This window comes from Epargyreus clarus, unplaced genomic scaffold, assembly GCF_041222505.1.
Source record: "Epargyreus clarus isolate Ecla_fem2 unplaced genomic scaffold, WU_Ecla_fem_2.2 ptg000004l, whole genome shotgun sequence".
Taxonomy (NCBI): Eukaryota; Metazoa; Arthropoda; class Insecta; order Lepidoptera; family Hesperiidae; genus Epargyreus; species Epargyreus clarus.
The window spans coordinates 4820752-4838508 of NW_027332212.1; the positions used below are offsets into that span (position 1 = coordinate 4820752).

A 17757-nucleotide genomic window follows, 5' to 3' on the forward strand; every position below is an offset into this window, starting at 1 on the left:
ATTTCGCTTTTGAGGTTATGTAACATTTCGGTAAATAACTTCAGAACCCGGGTGCTGATCAAAAAAATAATTACCTATTGGTGGTAGTATTTGGTTAATTATACATCGTCCACAACAAGTTTCAATTTGATGCAGCTCTGGACGACGGTCCATACTTTCATGGGCATTGTCCTTTGCCACTCCCTTAACTTGCTGCCCGTTGGCGCTAGTTGAGTATAAAGCCATCTATTAGAAATACATTTTGTGACGTCTATAGTTTATTTGTGCTAGTGTTCATTAGTTTAGGTCGATATTTCTACTGTTCACACTGTCGTGTTGCTGTTCGAAAACTGAAATCATGTGTGTGTCTAAGAACTTCAAAACATTTTTCCAATCGACCATCGATATACTACCTTCTACGGTAGATGTATTGACATTCAAAAAGAGTACTCACATACGTAAGTATATTATCAATATTTTTTTACATAAATCCTAAGCCTTGACCTATACGTTATCAGGTTGGATAACCATCAAAGGATCATACCTCATATTTGATTTCCAAAACAGTAAATAAATAGATAAACTGATAGGAAATGTCCAGATAATAATGATAAGCGAAATTAATAAAACACTGTTATCTAGCAGCATGATAATCTAAACTGAGTGTTTTTCCTATGATTGACCGGAAATATGATAAAATCGATGATTTGAATTGACTGATGAAATGAATATTACTCTCTTTTGGTATTTGATAAAGGTATATAAGGTATTCCTAATTAGTCCTCAGAGGTATCGACGCATTTGTAGCAGAACTCAGGTAGGAGTTCATTCATCAGGTTGATTTCCATTTTTTTCCTCAGTTTCTTTTTACATAATACTAGCTGACCCGGCAAACGTTGTGTTGCCATGTAAATAAAAATATGTTAAGGGTGGACAACCCTTATCACTTAGGGGTATGAAAAATAGATAGTTGCCGATTCTCAGACTTACAGAATATACATATAAAATTTGGTGAAAATCGGTAAAGTGGTTTCGGAGGAGTACGGTAACTAACACGAGAAATTTATATGCATATTTAGTAGGTGTCACAATCCGCTACTATCTATTTTTTAACCGACTTCGAAAAAGGAGGAGGTTACTCAATTCGACCGTATATATTTTTTTTTTTTTTTTTTATGTTTGTTCGGCGATTTTTTCGCGAAGCCGCGACCGATCGATATGATTCATACACCATTATATGCGGCTAGTTTCACAGGGGGTCCCATTTCGAGGAAATTTGAAAATTTCCGCCAGTTTTCCCGGAAAATTGGAAAAGCCCGATTTCATATAAATTTGAATAAGTCGAGTATTTCTTAAGCAATTTTAATTTTCTTTTTTTCATATGAAAGAGAGTTTCGTCGTGGTACTTTCCTACCTTAACATTAGTATGCTCTGATGATTAGAATTTAAGTTATGGGGTGGAACTCATCATCACTACCCCTGCTTTTTACATATTTTATGACAACTTACCTTCTGCCCACTCAATTCTCATGAAACTTAAAATGAACATTGAGTATCTAGGTTAACATGATATGATGAAAAATTTGACCTTCAACTCTTCAACCCTGGTAATGCAGAAGTGCCTCCTGCCTCAACCATACAAGTTAGGCATTTGATGCTTATGAATATTCAATAAGGTTGATAGGTAGAGATATATGATGGAAAATTTGACCTTCTACTCTTCAACTCTGATAATGCAGAAGTGCCTCCTGCCTCAATCATACAAGTTAGGCATTTGGAGCTTACGAATATATGATGAGGTCTTTGAGTAGAGACATATGATGGAAGATTACCTTTATTCATGATCACCTTTATACAATTTTACATAATATTAATACAAACGTTAGCATATCATCACTAAAAAGGGTGAAAAAAAAAAAATTAACAAAAAAATAAAACCGACTTCTATGTCACTACAAATTAAAAAATAATTGAAATAAATGTTGGTTTAGTACATATTTCTGAAGTCGGCGCTCATATTGGACACGCTGTTTACGCTGTTATCAAACTTAATATATTGAGCGCCGACTTCATAAATATGTACTAAACCAACATTTATTTCAATTATTTTTTACTTTGTAGTGACATAGAAGTCGGTTTTATTTTTTTGTTAAATTTTTTTTTTCATACCTCTAGGTGATAAGGGTTGTGTACTCTTAACATTTTTTTTTAATTATACGGCGACACAACATTTGCCTGGTCAGCTAGTAACCTATATAAAAATCCAACTATAAAATCACGTAGAATAAACTCACCCGTGTAACAATCACAGGGCGACGTAGTGACATTTTTCAAAATGAAATTATACACGTATATTTTATTTACATAAAGCCTATGTCCTAGAATTTAGAAAAAATATTTTTATTTTTGTTGAATATTATTATTGTACTTATGAAGTATGTTTAGAACAACATTTTGTTGAATATTTCACATAACTTTTAAATTCTTTCTCGCGGATACCCTCGATATTACAATAAAGAATGCTGAAATTTTCTACAAAACTTTGAAACAAGCTTGCTTGGTCTAATTATATGAGTTTGTTATTCTGACAAGATACGCCATCCTGTTGTTACGCGTTAAGTACCTAATCTATATACGAGATGTTAAATCTTTCGCTACATATTTCAACGCACGTAATTAATATCTTACTTAAGTATGCTTTAGTAATATTGTATGTTAATAATATAAACGTACCCGTAACATCAAAACGAATTTGGAAGTCTCTTGGTAATTAAAATACGAGCAAATACGAGCTAGGTTTTAGATTTAGCGAAATATAAGATGCATTGTACTAAATTTCTATATATTTTAGGTATGTTATAATACGTATGAAGGTGGTAGAAACCTTTGCGGTTCGACTCGCTAATCGGTTAATCGCTAATCGGTAATGCGGTTCGGGGATAATCTGTGGGATCGCGGATATGAAATATTTCTATTATTTAATTCAACTTGCGATCTTGCGGCAGCTTGTACAATTTTATCAGCTTTTCGCTTTTTGTTTCTGAATTTGGCTTATTAATGTTTGACTTATATTTCAGTAAATAAATCTAGAACTCTCTTTCTTCATTTTTAATTTCTAGTGAACAAGTTTGTTTATTACAAGCGTTTCTTTAAGTTGCCTTTGGTTCGTATGTTAAATAATAAAGGTAAAATCTTGCAACTGAATGTTAACAGTAACCGATTAAGCTTCAGTCAATAATCGTTGAAGGTGGTAGAACCCTTTGTGGTTCGACTCCGGCGGCATCACCGCCACACCTATTTCTACCTAATAACAGCAGTGTTAGGCGCTGCTGTGTTCTGGTTGTAAGGGTGTGGTAAGGGAGACAGACTTTTCCGAGGCGTTCCAGCTTAGTCCTCAGGGGTAGCGTCGTATCTGTGGCCGACCTCAGTTAGGAATATCTAATCCTATCTGGGGTTGATTACAGATGTCCATGGGCGGCAGTAGCCACTTACCAACAGGTGGATTGCATGCTCGTCTGCTACTTCTTTATTATAAAAAAGAAAAACGTATCTACGTACCTACGTATTACATTCATATCTACGTATTATAATATACGTTACTGTTTTGCAAATATATATCATTTTTGTTTAATTTCCTTATTTTATTTATGTGTTACGCATTAATATGCATAAATTTTATCTTTCTGTACTCCTCTATGTGAACTTTTATTATGCCAAATCTCATACTCCTCTGCGCTGTTGTTTATTCCCTAAATAATGTTATATATAAAACTCTCGTGTCACAATGTTAGTTACCGTACTTCTCCGAAACGGCTTTACCGATTTTCATTATATTTTACATGTATATTCAGTAGGTCTGAGAATCGGCTACTATGTATTTTTTATACCCCTAAGTGATAAGGGTTGTTCACACTTAACATTGTTTTATTTATATGGCAACACAACGTTTGCCGGGTCAGCTTAGTATATGTATAGATTATAACCGTACACCTACTTGACATAATATCCTACAAAACAATACATGTCAAGTACACACTACAACTGATTTTCATTTCATATTTCAATGTTTATTATTAAAGCATTTCTGCGTCTATACAAGCTTATGAAAGCGTAACCAACTGAATAGGAGCGAGTTAGTGAATAATAACAATAAAATTGCAATACCGTAGTGTTCAGAATTGTAGCTGACAATAAAAATAACCTGAGAGCTTTTGCAAGAATAAGAATTTTCTAAGATCGGTCTGTAAATGTTGTAAATGTCTGAAAATATATGACATACTTTAATAAGTGTTCCCAAGGCTAGTATACCCTTAATTATATGTATTTCATTTTAAAATGTCAAACGTATAAGAATTACAGTCACCGAGAACCAAGTTGATGTTACATGAATATTTTTATTTTAAGAAAGCTAGCAAAGCACATCACTTGTTACAACGTAAATAGGGCCAACCTTAGATAACTGTATCTAGCCCATCACAAATATCTACGGATACTAGTTAAAATGTGCTGCTACTAAGAACCTTAAAAAATGCCCAGAAAAGTAAATTGCCCCTTAACCCTTATTAAATACTTTAAATCAAAACACAACGGCACTTAATAGCTGTAAGACAGAATTCAGTTAGCAGTGGTGTTGGTCGCTACAGGCGCATATTAAAGAGTTCTTTTATTTTTTTGTTTACGAGGAGGAAATCTTTAAAAGGTACCCAATGCCGTGGGAGCGACACAGGGTTATGTGGGACTAAAACCCCCCCGGTGGCCGTCCTCGGCGCTGTGTAGAGGACTCTGGGATCTCCATATGAACGCAACCGGAGTCCTCTTAGCGCGTTGCCCCGTCGGGCTCCGCCCAGGTGAGCTTATCGCTCGGCGCACCGTCTGGTGCGTACGACGGTATGCGACAACTCATACCACCGCCCTTCCCGGGGCCGTTGGCCGTGCGGTTCGAGCTCCCACTCTTGCCACCCACGACCCCAGAAGCCCCCTTTTAGTCGTCTCTTACGACAGGCAGGGGATACCGTAGCCCTATTCTTGTCCCGGAACTACAGGGATAATTAAAGAGTTCTACCAACTCCATTATAATTAACACCTGCCTCCATTTTCTCCATTCACCAAGGGTTGACTGGCAGAGAATGTCATCAGGCATTAAGTTTTGCCCTATTGTATCTGTTATTTTTATAGAGGTGCAATAAATAAATAAATTATTTTTATCTCGTACCATTCTATCCTCCAAAATGTCAATAGTTTTCATCGCTTCCCCTGTACTATATGTTTTTCACTGCAATCCGATTGATCTCCACATGAAAGAGTCACTTGATTGAGCTGTTTCAATAAAAGGCTGAAAACGTTTTTCAAGTTTTCAATCAACTCAGCGGTTCTGAATAAAACACTCGCTATAGAACGGATGGTTACGAGGATTTCGATTTACCTACTCTGCTGATGAATAAAACATTTGCTGTTTTTGGGGTAACTTGCGAGTTGTGTCCGCAATTTCACTTACGTTTTATGATCATGAAGGCATCTCAGATTTATTAAGGATCGCAAAAACTTAAATACTTGAAGATTACCTTGGGTTCTCCTGCAATATTTATAAGAGACAGTTATAGAGGTACTTTCAAGTACATTTACAATTACGGTACATTTCTTAACGAGTCTTAACAAATGAAAAACCTCTATCGTAACATATTTCTGATTTAAGCAGCATTACTTATTCCAATGTGTAGTGTTACCGACTCAACGTCGGGATAGTAGTATCGCTTAAACCCCATAGGGCTCGCTGACGAACCAATACGCCCGTCCTCATCGACGGTCTAGCATGACTGCCCCCACACAGTCCGCTCTCATTCCGTGTCGTATACGCTCGAATCAAACTACCCACAAGGTGATACTACACAATGTTTTTATTCATGGGCTTTCTGACAAAAACAGAAAGGTTATGTATCCAAGAACCAAGTAAAATAACATATTATGGCCGCAGCCAAATCTGTTAATTATGAAATTTCCGAATATAGTCGAAATGTTGTGTTCTGGAAGTGTCAACGGATTAAGGAAGTCCACATGCTTCTGGTCCATAGTTACTAATAACAGTTATTATAATTCCAGGAGTAATGAACGCAGCCGACTACTACGGACTGGATGAGCTTCGCCGCGCCTGCGCCGGTTTCGTCCAATGTTGCATCACTGTTGATACGGTGTGCGCGCTGCTTGCGTCTGCTGAGCGGTACATTCAGTACAAGTGCACTAAGTCTTTGGTTCAGAAGGTAGGTCAAAGATATTGTGTGAGATAGTTACAATTAAAATAATTTGAAGGTAGTAGAACACTTGAAGACGCTTCACTGGAGATTGTGTTAGGCGCTGCTGTGTATATTTTGCTATTATTTTACAGGTTTTGGAGTTCGTTGACGAGCACGGCAATGATGTACTCAATTTGGGATCCTTTACTCTGCTGCCCCAGCATGTAGTCAGGTTGATCTTGGCGAGGGAGGAACTGCGAGCTGATGAATTCACTAAATTCCAGGTAATTTGATTAGCATAATCTAATAATGCATTTCAAACACAAAATCGTGGGGCGATATCAAGACCCAGACCCACAACAGAAATCTAATCAATTATTCAGATATCTACTTGACCAGGGATCAAACTCGGATCCTTTTTCCTAGGTGACCGTTAGGATTTCATTAACATGCCAGTATAGCAGGATCTTTAGAAGATAAGTCATTAAAGTAGGCATTAGTATTATTGTTATTTGACCAATTATTTTATTTACTTATGGTAATGTATATTCCAGGCTGCCCTGATGTGGAGCAAGAAGTACTGCGACACCAACCAGAACATGTCCCTGAAGGACGTGATTGGCAACTTCCTGGAGTACATCCAGTTCCACAAGATCCCCGCGAACGTGCTCATGAGGGAGGTCCATCCCTTAGGCTTGGTGCCCTACGCCATCATCATGAACGCTTTGGCCTACCAGGTGCGTAATTTATAAGTATCTAGCAGTATTTATAAGTATTTACCATAATTATTCGAGAAAGTTATGTAAATTCCTCATGATTTTATTTTCCTGCATAAAAACAAATCGAAGTGCCCACTTTACTTGCAGTCTAATAAGTATCTTCTAATTAATCATTTATTTTTTTATACACAGGTGGCACAATGCGAGAATACTTTTAATTTTGAAATTACTCATTAGATTCTGCTGACATCAGCAATCACTGACATTGCTGTAAAGCTATTAAATGGTCCTAAATAACTATATAAAATCCACCTAGTATAACGGTAAAATAACCCATTAGTAAATATTACCCACAATAGATAAAAATAGTTAACAACACCATGTAGAAGGTTAACAACACTATTGTTGCAGGCAGACCCGGCCAGCGTAGATCCCGGCAAACTCTCCCCCGCTCGAGTCCGGCGCGCCGGCCGCTCCATGTCTGTGCAGTCCTCCCTTGACCCCTATGGCTCCAACACCACCCTCTCCTCCACCGGCTCGAGCGATGTTCCATCGTCAGACTCTCGGCACAACTAACGCGAGGGGAACCTCCCCCGTCCCGCGCCTGATCCCGTCCCCGGACCCTCCACTGCACCCACCGCTCCTCTGCCCGCTCCAGAAAAACCTCCCGAAAAACTCGGACTCTTCTCTTCTATTAAGCGCGCCGCTAGTAAGAAGTTCGGCGATCGACGCTCCCCTACGCCGAAGACGAGGGAGCCCAGATCAAAGTCGGACTCTATCAAGCACGCAGCTCTGACGAGGCAGGTCTCTGAGACGGTGGCAGCGTCCGGAGACCCCACGTTTGAACGCTGCAGGCCGCGCAAGCGCGACAGCGAAACGGAATTTCCAGTAAGGAAATCAGCTTCTGAGATTTCAGAAAGCTTCCCGTTCGTAAAGCGCGCACTTGCTGAAATTGAAAATGGTTGGAACTTCTTCAGAAGATCAGTGACGTCGGACGCTACGGAGCCTAAAGCTCCATTAGCTAGGGCAGAGCCTGTTGTAGTTGTTGCGGCCGCAGAGGATGACACCCCTGGGTCTCCTCCGCCTGCGATGGGGTTGAAAGAACGACGGGGATCAAGGGGTTCGCCTTGCGCAAATCTGCCGCCACTGATGCTGCCACCTAGTACGCCAGATCCATCACCGGGTCGATTGTCGCCAAATCGCTTATCGCCTCAGCGACCAAAGGAGCCGGCGTCAGCACCGGTGATAGGTAATCCTCCTCGAAGGTCGAGGACACGTTCGGAGATGCCTCCGGACCCGCCGCCTCGTTCGCCCCAGACTCCTCGTCCGGCGTCTGTATCTCCGAAGCACACGTTTGCTTTCAAGATCGTATTGAAAAAAGTAGAGAGCACGCCGAACACATCATTTGATAGACCGGACCAATGAGAGTACCTCCTCTAAGCGCGGCCGCTGGCATGTGGTGGAGTACTCGAGGTTTGAAACGCGCTTTTCTCCGTTTTTTTAGTAAAAGCTAGTTTAGAATTTTTAATGTTTAACAGCTATATGTTCATTCTATTTACCGATCTTGATGTACTTATAAATTCCAAGGGCAGGCTTTTTGCTTTAATTATACCGACATATTGCTGCATGCTGATGTTACAATTATGATGTTACACTTAACGATGAATGTTTTAATCTAATTATAAATAAAGGTGTTTAAATTCCAGTGTGTACTTAAATGATCAATGTGGATTAATAAATGTGTTTGGACAATTTGCACGCTATGATAAAATCAGTTGTAAGATATTTATACCTATTTTTATGATGTTGTTACAATTGACTTTGAATGGTGTTAAATGTAAGTAAATTTTAAGCTTGAATTGAATACTTGATAATGAATGTTGTACATATTTGATTCGTCTTGAAACTAAACCTAAACCTTCGAAGCTGATTTTCAAACTTGTAAAATATTTCCATGAATTCTTGATAATCAATGTGCCTGTTACAATAAGCTCACTTTTATAAATTCGTCACTAAGTCTTATCTGAACACATATATGATATAACTGTAGATCTAATGCTACCTTTTTATACGATCAGTCCGATCAGTGTCTGTATTTTCGATGTTATACAAATTGTGTGACGTTAAAGGTATTTTTATAAAATTGTATATATGTATTGAATGTCCCGCTTACTTCGACAGCATTGGCCCAAAATTTAGATTAGTTAAAGCTATCTTAGCAATTACTTCGTTTATGAAATTATGCATATCACACCTATATCGTAAGTTAATTTTATCAAGTGTTAATATTTTGGGAAGTTATTTTCTTTGATAGTTTAAGTTTAGGGTTGTCGCACATATTAAGTTCAGTGTCGGATCAAAATATTGAGATTGAGCACATACGTTCTGTTAGCGCGCGTCATGACGAGATGCCATCACTGTCACCAGTCTGTCAGTATGATTACGACTCGCAGCTGGATTCACTAGATTCCAATTGGCATAGAAGCCTTCGAAGTTTTACGGGGGCTGCAACATCACTAGATTGAAAGATGTGTTGTGGGCTTATTCATAAGAATTTTAAATACATTTTCAAGAGCAAAGTACTTGAAACTAATCTTCATATCTCAAAGATTCTGTGATTACTTATGATTAGGTGATTTTTTATACGTTTGTCTCATAAACGACTTAAGTATTATTCGATGGCTTAGTGACTTTCTCTTGTTGATTAAACGCTTTGCACGTAAAATCTTATTCATATTACACTTAATTATAGATACACATTATTGATGTTGATCCGATACCAAGCTTGCACATCTTTGGCAACACTCACTAACTTATATTCCTACGTCTGTTAAAACATGCCGCCCACAACTGTCTGGTTTGAAAAATTCTAGTCAAAATGCTGTCGAAAGTGAAGCTTTGTACTAACCAATGCTAGCTCTCGTATTTTATTAAATAAGTGTTAGTTAAGATTTTTACATTCACACATTTTGCTGTCTAAATAAAGTATTAAAGTGTAAGATATAATTTAAGATTTTTATGAATGTCCGACGTTGTTCTAAATCTTGTAACAGTATTTGTATTTTAAGTATAAGAAATATTACGGGTTTCTTTGTAATATATATAATCCGCGCCAAACTGCTAGTCTGCTCTGAAGTTGTTGCGAGCAGGTGTCATACAATTTGCTATGGCGACGCGACCCATTTCTACATTCAGAGCGGACTAGCAGTTAGGGGCGGACTATACTAATGCATAAGTCATATGGGATTCTTTGCATCATACTTGTATAAAATTGTTTATGTCAAGTATAAGACCCTCGACTAAGGTTTTAATTTTTAAGTTATTTGCTTTTGTTTACATTTATATCCCTTTATTTTTGTACTTTTAATTATTTAAATCGAAAGACATTTAAACGTTAACCCTATATGGATTCTCACATAATTTGAAAGACCCAAATGTTATCGTGTATATTTAATTATATTATGTTACACAGACCTGTATTTTTTTAGATATGGGTCTGTGGTATTGTTATGTTCTTTCAATTTAAATAGTTTGTTTATGCTCTACTTTATGCTCTACTACTGTTTACTACGATTATATCATTACAATATACTATATTGCCTCAATTAATTTTAATTATTTGTGTTACAAACTAAATATAGTACTTTTTATAATGTTAAGGGAATGTACACGTTTGTCGTTTTATTATAAAGTAATTGGTGTATTGTTGTCACTGACGGGTCTGTACCGATGTATTTGTTGTATTTAATATTGTGTTTTCTAACTGTATTATGTAAATAAAAATGTGATCACATTTTTATTTTTATTTTATAAACCTGCACTATCCTTTGGTCTATGGTAGAACTTTATACTAAACATAGACACCTTAGTAGAATCTTTCGTAGTTACTAGTAGTAGTTAAAGCTTATAAAGCTTACTTAAAGCTATTATCCTAATTTCAAGGGTATGGTAAACTGATGAAGTAAGTAAAGATTCTGTTTCTTTAAAAAGTACTGGTCATTTTCAAAATTTGCTAGTGCTTGTCTTACCCTATTTTTGAATGACCAGACGAGGAAGTAAATTATAACGTGTGAGAAAATTCTACATTTCTGATGTTACACGTAGATGCACACGTGAAATGTATCCTCGAGAAAGATAGGTGGTGGCAAATAGTGAAGAATATGAACAAGAATTGCCACCATAAAATTGGATATAAATTTACACTAACCGACACTTGCCGTCCAAAAAAATAAAAGTGTCCTGAGATTCGCTAGGACCTAAATATTGTCGTCCCTGTAGTTCCGGGAGTAGAATCCTACGGTATCTCCTGCCTGTCATAACAGGCGACTAAAAGGGGGCTTCCGGGGTTGCGGGTGGCAAGAGTGGGAGCTAGAACCGCCCGTCAGCGACCCCGGGAAGGACGGCGGTATGTGTGGTCGCATACCGTTGTACACACCAGACGGTGTGGCGAGCGACAAGCTCACCAGGGCGGTGCCCGACGGGGCTATGCGCTAAGAGGACTCCGGTTGCGTTCCTTTGGAGATACCGGAGTCCTCTACTTAGCGCCGAGGATGGCCACCGGGGGGGGTTTTAGTGCGGTAAAAGTCCCACATAACCCGGCGTCACTCCCATGACGTCGGGTACCTTTTGAAAGTTTCCCCCTCGTAAAAAAAGGACCTAAATATTGTAACATTTAAATTTACCATGTTTATTATGACTTTCGAATCACGAATTCACTTGTCTCGTATCAGGAGGCACGGCAGTGCCTCCGCCAAGTCGAGCCAAAGCCAAAAAAAGCGGCACGGCCGTAGCATTCTTTTCTCAAAGCAATTCGGCCCATTTTTGACCCCCTGTAACTTCGTTGCATATGCAGCTAGAAGCCTGAATTTTCAGGAGCCAAGCAAGAATTGTATAGACACGGTATATTTCAAATTTCATTCAATTTGAACCAGTAGTTTAAGAATTACAAGTAGTCAAAGTTCGTAATTTTGTCACTCACTCACTGACTGACTGACCGATCATTAAACTTATCTCGTAGCAATCAAGATTGTGCTGGGTATTCCAATTCAGTTCCAATTCGTGCTATTATTTTACAAGCAAACCCTACATATAATAATTAACGTTATAATATAACAACAAAAATAATAATAAACTAACAAGCTGTAAATGTGTTTTCTAAACTTTAACAATGAATTATAATGATTAACAACGACAGATAATTTAATGATATTACAATAATATTTTAACATAATATTCAAGTTACATTGTAAATGAGAAACATTTTACAGTGCAGCAGACAGGAATAACAATGAATGTAAATTAGCGTAGATAACAAATAGCAATAAGGTGAAATTTATTCGTTGTGTTATTGACATAGTAAGACAATAGACTGCTAAGACGGGACGTACATTTTCTGAAATTACATCAATCAAGTAAATACACAAACTAAGTAAATGCTGTTCAATGTTTCGTGTATTTTATGATCGTGTAACTAAGGAAAGATTTAAAACTGTGTGGTCATATTAAGAAAATTTATTTGTTTTGTTAAAATGATAGTACATAGTTAATCTAAGATCTAATAGGTCGCTCTATAGATAGGATGGAAAAAACAATATCTACTTTTAAAGTCAAAAAGTGTTTAGTCCATAGGTGGTAGAACTCCAAGTAGTGAGACTCCAGGGGCATCAAGTGTGAAGCGCTGACGTATTTTGGTTTGAAGGGTGTGGTAAGGAAGATATATTTTTCCGAGAAGTCCCAACATCGTCCTCGGAGGTAGCAAGGAATTTTTGAGCGTCGTCAGATAGGAATATAATCATCTTTGCTACTTCTATATAATAAAAAAATCTCTGCCTGTATGTACTGCGTTGCATTCATAATGACCAGTTATGAAAATTTCTTATCTATATGAAGAGTCTATTGTCTTACTACATCATTGGCTATCCCATCAAGATCGCTCATAAGAACAACGAGCGTTTTATCGTTCGTTCTGCTCGTTCATCGTTCATTTCCATTCATTCTACAAACAAGAAGCATTGAACGAGTGTTATCATAAAATCTATGCAGATGGCGCTTATCTTCAATAAAATCTACGGTCGCAAATATACACTTATTTCTTGCAACTCGCGAAGACGCTTGATTCGCGATTTCTGTCTTAAATTCATAAGAAATAGGGACTGTTTTTGGGGTTATCCTGTTTATAGTTAATGGAAATAACGGAGTAAGGGATTATGCAGAATTTTGAGTTAAGCCAAATCCGCTTTGTTTCGACTTCTGTCTGACTCGGAGTAAATTTAATGAGTTCGTTTACATTTCAGTAGATGAAATGTTGTCGACGCTATAACTTTTGTTTTGTTTTTTACATTAAATTAAATGCATTATATTGTTGCAGTTCTGAAATTTTGCCGAGGTTATTTTTTGCTTATTACAGCAGAACTATCTTTATAATCTGTTATTGTCTAATTATTTTTATCTATGGAATGGGCAATTGTCTAAACTTTTGAAATAGTGATTTTCGGAACAAATCTCCTAATACCCCAAATACGAGCGAAATATTCCTTAATACACTACCCGTTGGGAATAAAACTACGAACTTGCATACGTCCCAAAACACATACAAAAAATAAGAAATGCAATTAAGTAGCAAAATAATATTACTCTAACTAAATCATGCGATTATTATGATGTGTATAACGTTAAACTTAATTACATCTAGACGTACGTTAATCTTAACCTCACCCAATTATAACTGAAGTAAAGCACTTTCAATATCTAATAAAGCTTTTAAATAAATTCAAGTACCTAACATTGATTAACTGCTACACAGTGGTACTTACACAGACCTGTATCTAAAACAAATACAGGTTTGTGGGTACTTACATATGGGAAGAATGGTTAAAGAACAGAGTATGAAAGGTCGCATGCACTGTAGGGTCATACAGGAAAAATTTTCACCTTTCCACAAGTAATTGGGCGAGCTCGGCGAATCTGCAAATGACATAAAATTCGAGTAACACATCTATGAAAAATTTACTGCTTCACTAGCTATGACCGCGGCGCCGGTTGAATGGACTGTGTATTAATTTTAAATTTTACTCCCCTATGTTCCTCTGCACTTTAAATATTACCATATGCTGTCGTTGCGTATTGCTAAAGCATATTTCGAAATTTTATATTGAATTGAACTTAGATTGTTAGTAGACAAAAGTTTGTCATTCAAAAGCTATCTGCAGCATCTTTACTCAAAACTATACGTACATTAGGATCCCCTGTATCAAATACAAATACTCCAAGAACAGCAAGCTAATGTTATCAACATTAGCTTGCTGTTCAAATTTTTAACATCTCCTTTCAAGAAGGGGAATGGTGACTGTCCGTCAAAAACAAAAACATTTAGGTCAAGCCAGTGAATCTCAAAAGATACGGATATAAACGGACAAACATACAAATAGACATGATTTATACTCGACATGCAAGGATACATCAAAATGCACTTTTCGCGCAGTTCCCACCTCTGCACTATATTTCAGAAAGTCTATAACGGGGATTCAATATTGAAGTATCTACACCGTTCTCTACTTTACACTGCGCTGAATGCACATTTTGATGTCATATAAAGTTTTCAGGTAATGGAAGGTGATGAGATCCATAGAATACACAATGAAGTAGAATTGTCTACAAGTATTTGTGAAGGTCTTGCAATCCTACTGTGATGGTCACTGCACTGCATTGAAAGGGCGTCCGCTACAACTGTTTGCATGTTTGGAAAAATAGTACGAGCAGCGAGGTGGTAGAACCCTTTATGGTGCGACTCCGGCGGCACCACCGCCACACCTATTTCTGCCTTATTACAGTAGTGTTAAGCGCTGCTGTGTTCTGGTTTTAAGGATATGGTAAGGGAGGTATACATTTCGGAGGCATTCCAGCTTAGTCCTCAGGTGTAACGGCGCATCTGTGCCCGACCTCGGGTAGGATTTTTTAATCCTATCTGGTGTTGATAACGGATGTCCGTAGGCGTCCACAGTAGGTGGACTGCATGCTCGTCTGCTACTCCTATACATATTATAAAAAAGCGAAATACGCATAAAGCGCACGAAGGACGCATACAGCGGGCGCAGGGCGCGTTTAAAACGCAGCGAATGCCCGCTCGTGTATTGTTTCCAATCCATTGAAATGTTTCAATTTTTGGTCTTTAGCGTGCAAAATACAAATGACGCAATTTTATTTTTTGGTTAAGCTTGATTATTATAACTATCCCGTGTTTGCAGTAAATATGTTCATGTACTCTTCATTATTATTTTTTCACTAATTGGTGTTCATCTATGTTGTACCTAACCGTAGGTATAAGTTTCGATTTTTCTCCTGATAAGTTATTATTTATTAGAATGTATTACGTAGATAATGTATTTACTTAAAAGTACCAAATCCATTGCATTCTTTATTTTAAATCAAAAACAAACTTTTCAAAAAATATCTTTGTCATACCAAACGGAACAGTTAAAGCGGAAATAGGTCATTTCGTTGTGATATTCTGAAAAAGGTTCGAATTAAATTTCCTTTCGGATTGCGCTTGAATTTTAAATCAGTTACATAATGAAGGGTCCTTCAGGGATTTTTTCATCCAATATTAACTGAGGTAGTAAAGAAATAGTAGTATGTACATATAGTCGTCACAATTTAATAGGCCCATTTTGACACATGCCTTCCTAATGTCATAAAATTTTTGAACTAACTTTGTATGAACGATGACCTTCGATCACTAATAGGAACTAGATACACAATCAGCGACGACAGAATGACGCGACGAAAAGCGCGCCCAATTTGACATTTGGGTGCTTTTTTAGGTTAGTAGTGTTTGAACGATCGGAGAATAAACATGCCTCAATGCTCGTTTAAAAACTGCAAAAATCACACGTCTAGGACGTTAAAAAAGGATGGAATATCGTATTTTCGGTAAGTATTATTATTATAAGTATGTAATTGCTATCACTCAATTATAAATACTGCTATATCGTGCGTAATTAATTTATTTTTAAGTTTTCGAAATTATCAACAGAATGTATAAACCATGTAAATTGTAAAGTCTGTTACTAAGCGTACAATTATTACTATTGCATGCCCACTTGATTTGTTCGGGTAACATGGTGACTCTGTTCTATTTTGAATGGAGACGCTATTGTTTTATATTTTTTTCTTTAATTATTTTTTTCTTTTTTCTGTTTTATAATTGTATTTGTTTTGTATAATAATCAAATATATGCCTGGTTTACCTAAAAGGTTAGGCAGAGGTTTTAGATACCAAATGTAAATAGGAAATGAGTAAAATTAAATTATTAAGTAAAATATTATATAATATATTTTTATACTGCCAAGAAAGGGTTATGTATTTCGCGCGTATCTTGTATGTATCTTTATAAGCTGACTTTAGCTGCACTGCATTTTATTCCCTCGAATTCAACAAACGGCTGGGTGAATTCCGAAAGTTAAAGTGTCATTATATTCGTCTCAAATACCCAAGTGTCCTTAGATAGGTGTTGGAAAATGATTTTTTTCAACAAAACATATACTTCCGACCTCTATGTCACTACAAAGTAAAAAAAAATACAAATAATTGTTGATTTAGTACATATTTCTGAAGTCGGCGGCAATATATTTCGTTGGATAACGACATAAACAGCGTAAAGTCCAATATGAGCTCAACACAACATACACAACACAATATACAGCACAACACAATATGAGCACAAAATATAATATCGATGGATTTTTATTTTTTCGTTTTTGGTTATGTAATGCAATCTTATTTTAGTGTATCGTTCGACAATAGACTTTATTGTAATAATTCTATGATTATTGTCGTGGCAGTTGGATGAAAAGACATCATCACCCAAAAATGATGATAATACTTTGGTGGAAATTATAGAAAGTAAATTCTTTTTAGGACACAGATGTGTCCTAAAAAGAATTTACAGCCTAATTGTAACTTCTGTTTTTTTGCAAACACAAAAACGTCTAGAGATGAATAAAACAGACCGCCTAAATATTTGACATCAATAAGATTGTGAAAGAACAATCTATCGTGGGCTAACAAACTACTTACACATGCGTCACATTTCGTAGCTTTGACTACATAACGTACTAAATCTCCAGCTCCATATCCCACTATATATTCACTATTCAGATCTACATTCGGATTCATTGAGTTTCGACGATAATATTTCACAGTCTTTTTTCAATATCTATATCTTCAAAGATATTGAATTTCGACAGTTAAGTTGTCATTATATTCGTCTCAAATACCAAAGTGTCCTTAGGTAGGTGTTGAAAAAAAATCAAAATTTTTAACAAAATATACACAACAGACTTCTATGTCACTACAGAGTAAAAAATAATTGAAATAAATGTTGATTTGGTACATATTTCTTTAGTCGGCGGCAATATATTTCGTTGGACACAACGGCGGAAACAGCTTGTTGATTTTTTAATTAAATTACTTGTATTTGGTTATATTTTAATTTTAAACTATAACTAATCCTTTTTGTGTTCTTCATTGTTCTTTTTGTATGATTTATTTTTATTTTATAATATAAATTTTGTGACTGCATATATATATTAGTTTCATTGATAAATTATTATTATCTTATTACTTACATTCAGGTAAAATATAATTATCTTCATTCGAATTAATTACTTCGACCTAATAAAAATATTAAGTGATAATTTATAATAACCGTTTAAAGTACTGACAGTTCGTCTCCACTCATCCCTTGTCCAAGTGACAAACCACGGTCGTAAAATTTAATGGCTTTTTTTTTGCTTTGTAAATGCGACTTTAACTTCATTCAAATAAGGTTAAA

At 36.4% G+C, this 17757-nt stretch overlaps 1 protein-coding gene across 4 annotated transcripts in view; it reads left to right on the plus strand.

Annotated features, from left to right (window-relative positions):
• gprs (speckle type BTB/POZ protein) overlaps positions 1-9853 on the plus strand; it is a 34463-nt gene extending 24610 nt beyond the window's left edge. For 2 of the 4 annotated variants that reach the window (XM_073092962.1, XM_073092961.1), the window contains exons 5-8: positions 6076-6233; positions 6359-6490; positions 6761-6943; positions 7337-7650. In XM_073092962.1, the coding sequence (XP_072949063.1) occupies positions 6076-6233; positions 6359-6490; positions 6761-6943; positions 7337-7501 (638 nt within the window). In that variant the 3' untranslated portion in view covers positions 7502-7650. Of the gene's footprint in view, positions 1-6075; positions 6234-6358; positions 6491-6760; positions 6944-7336 lie in introns of all 4 variants that reach the window. The other 2 variants (XM_073092964.1, XM_073092963.1) reach the window with 2 other exon arrangements.
• The last annotated feature ends 7904 nt before the right edge of the window (positions 9854-17757 follow it).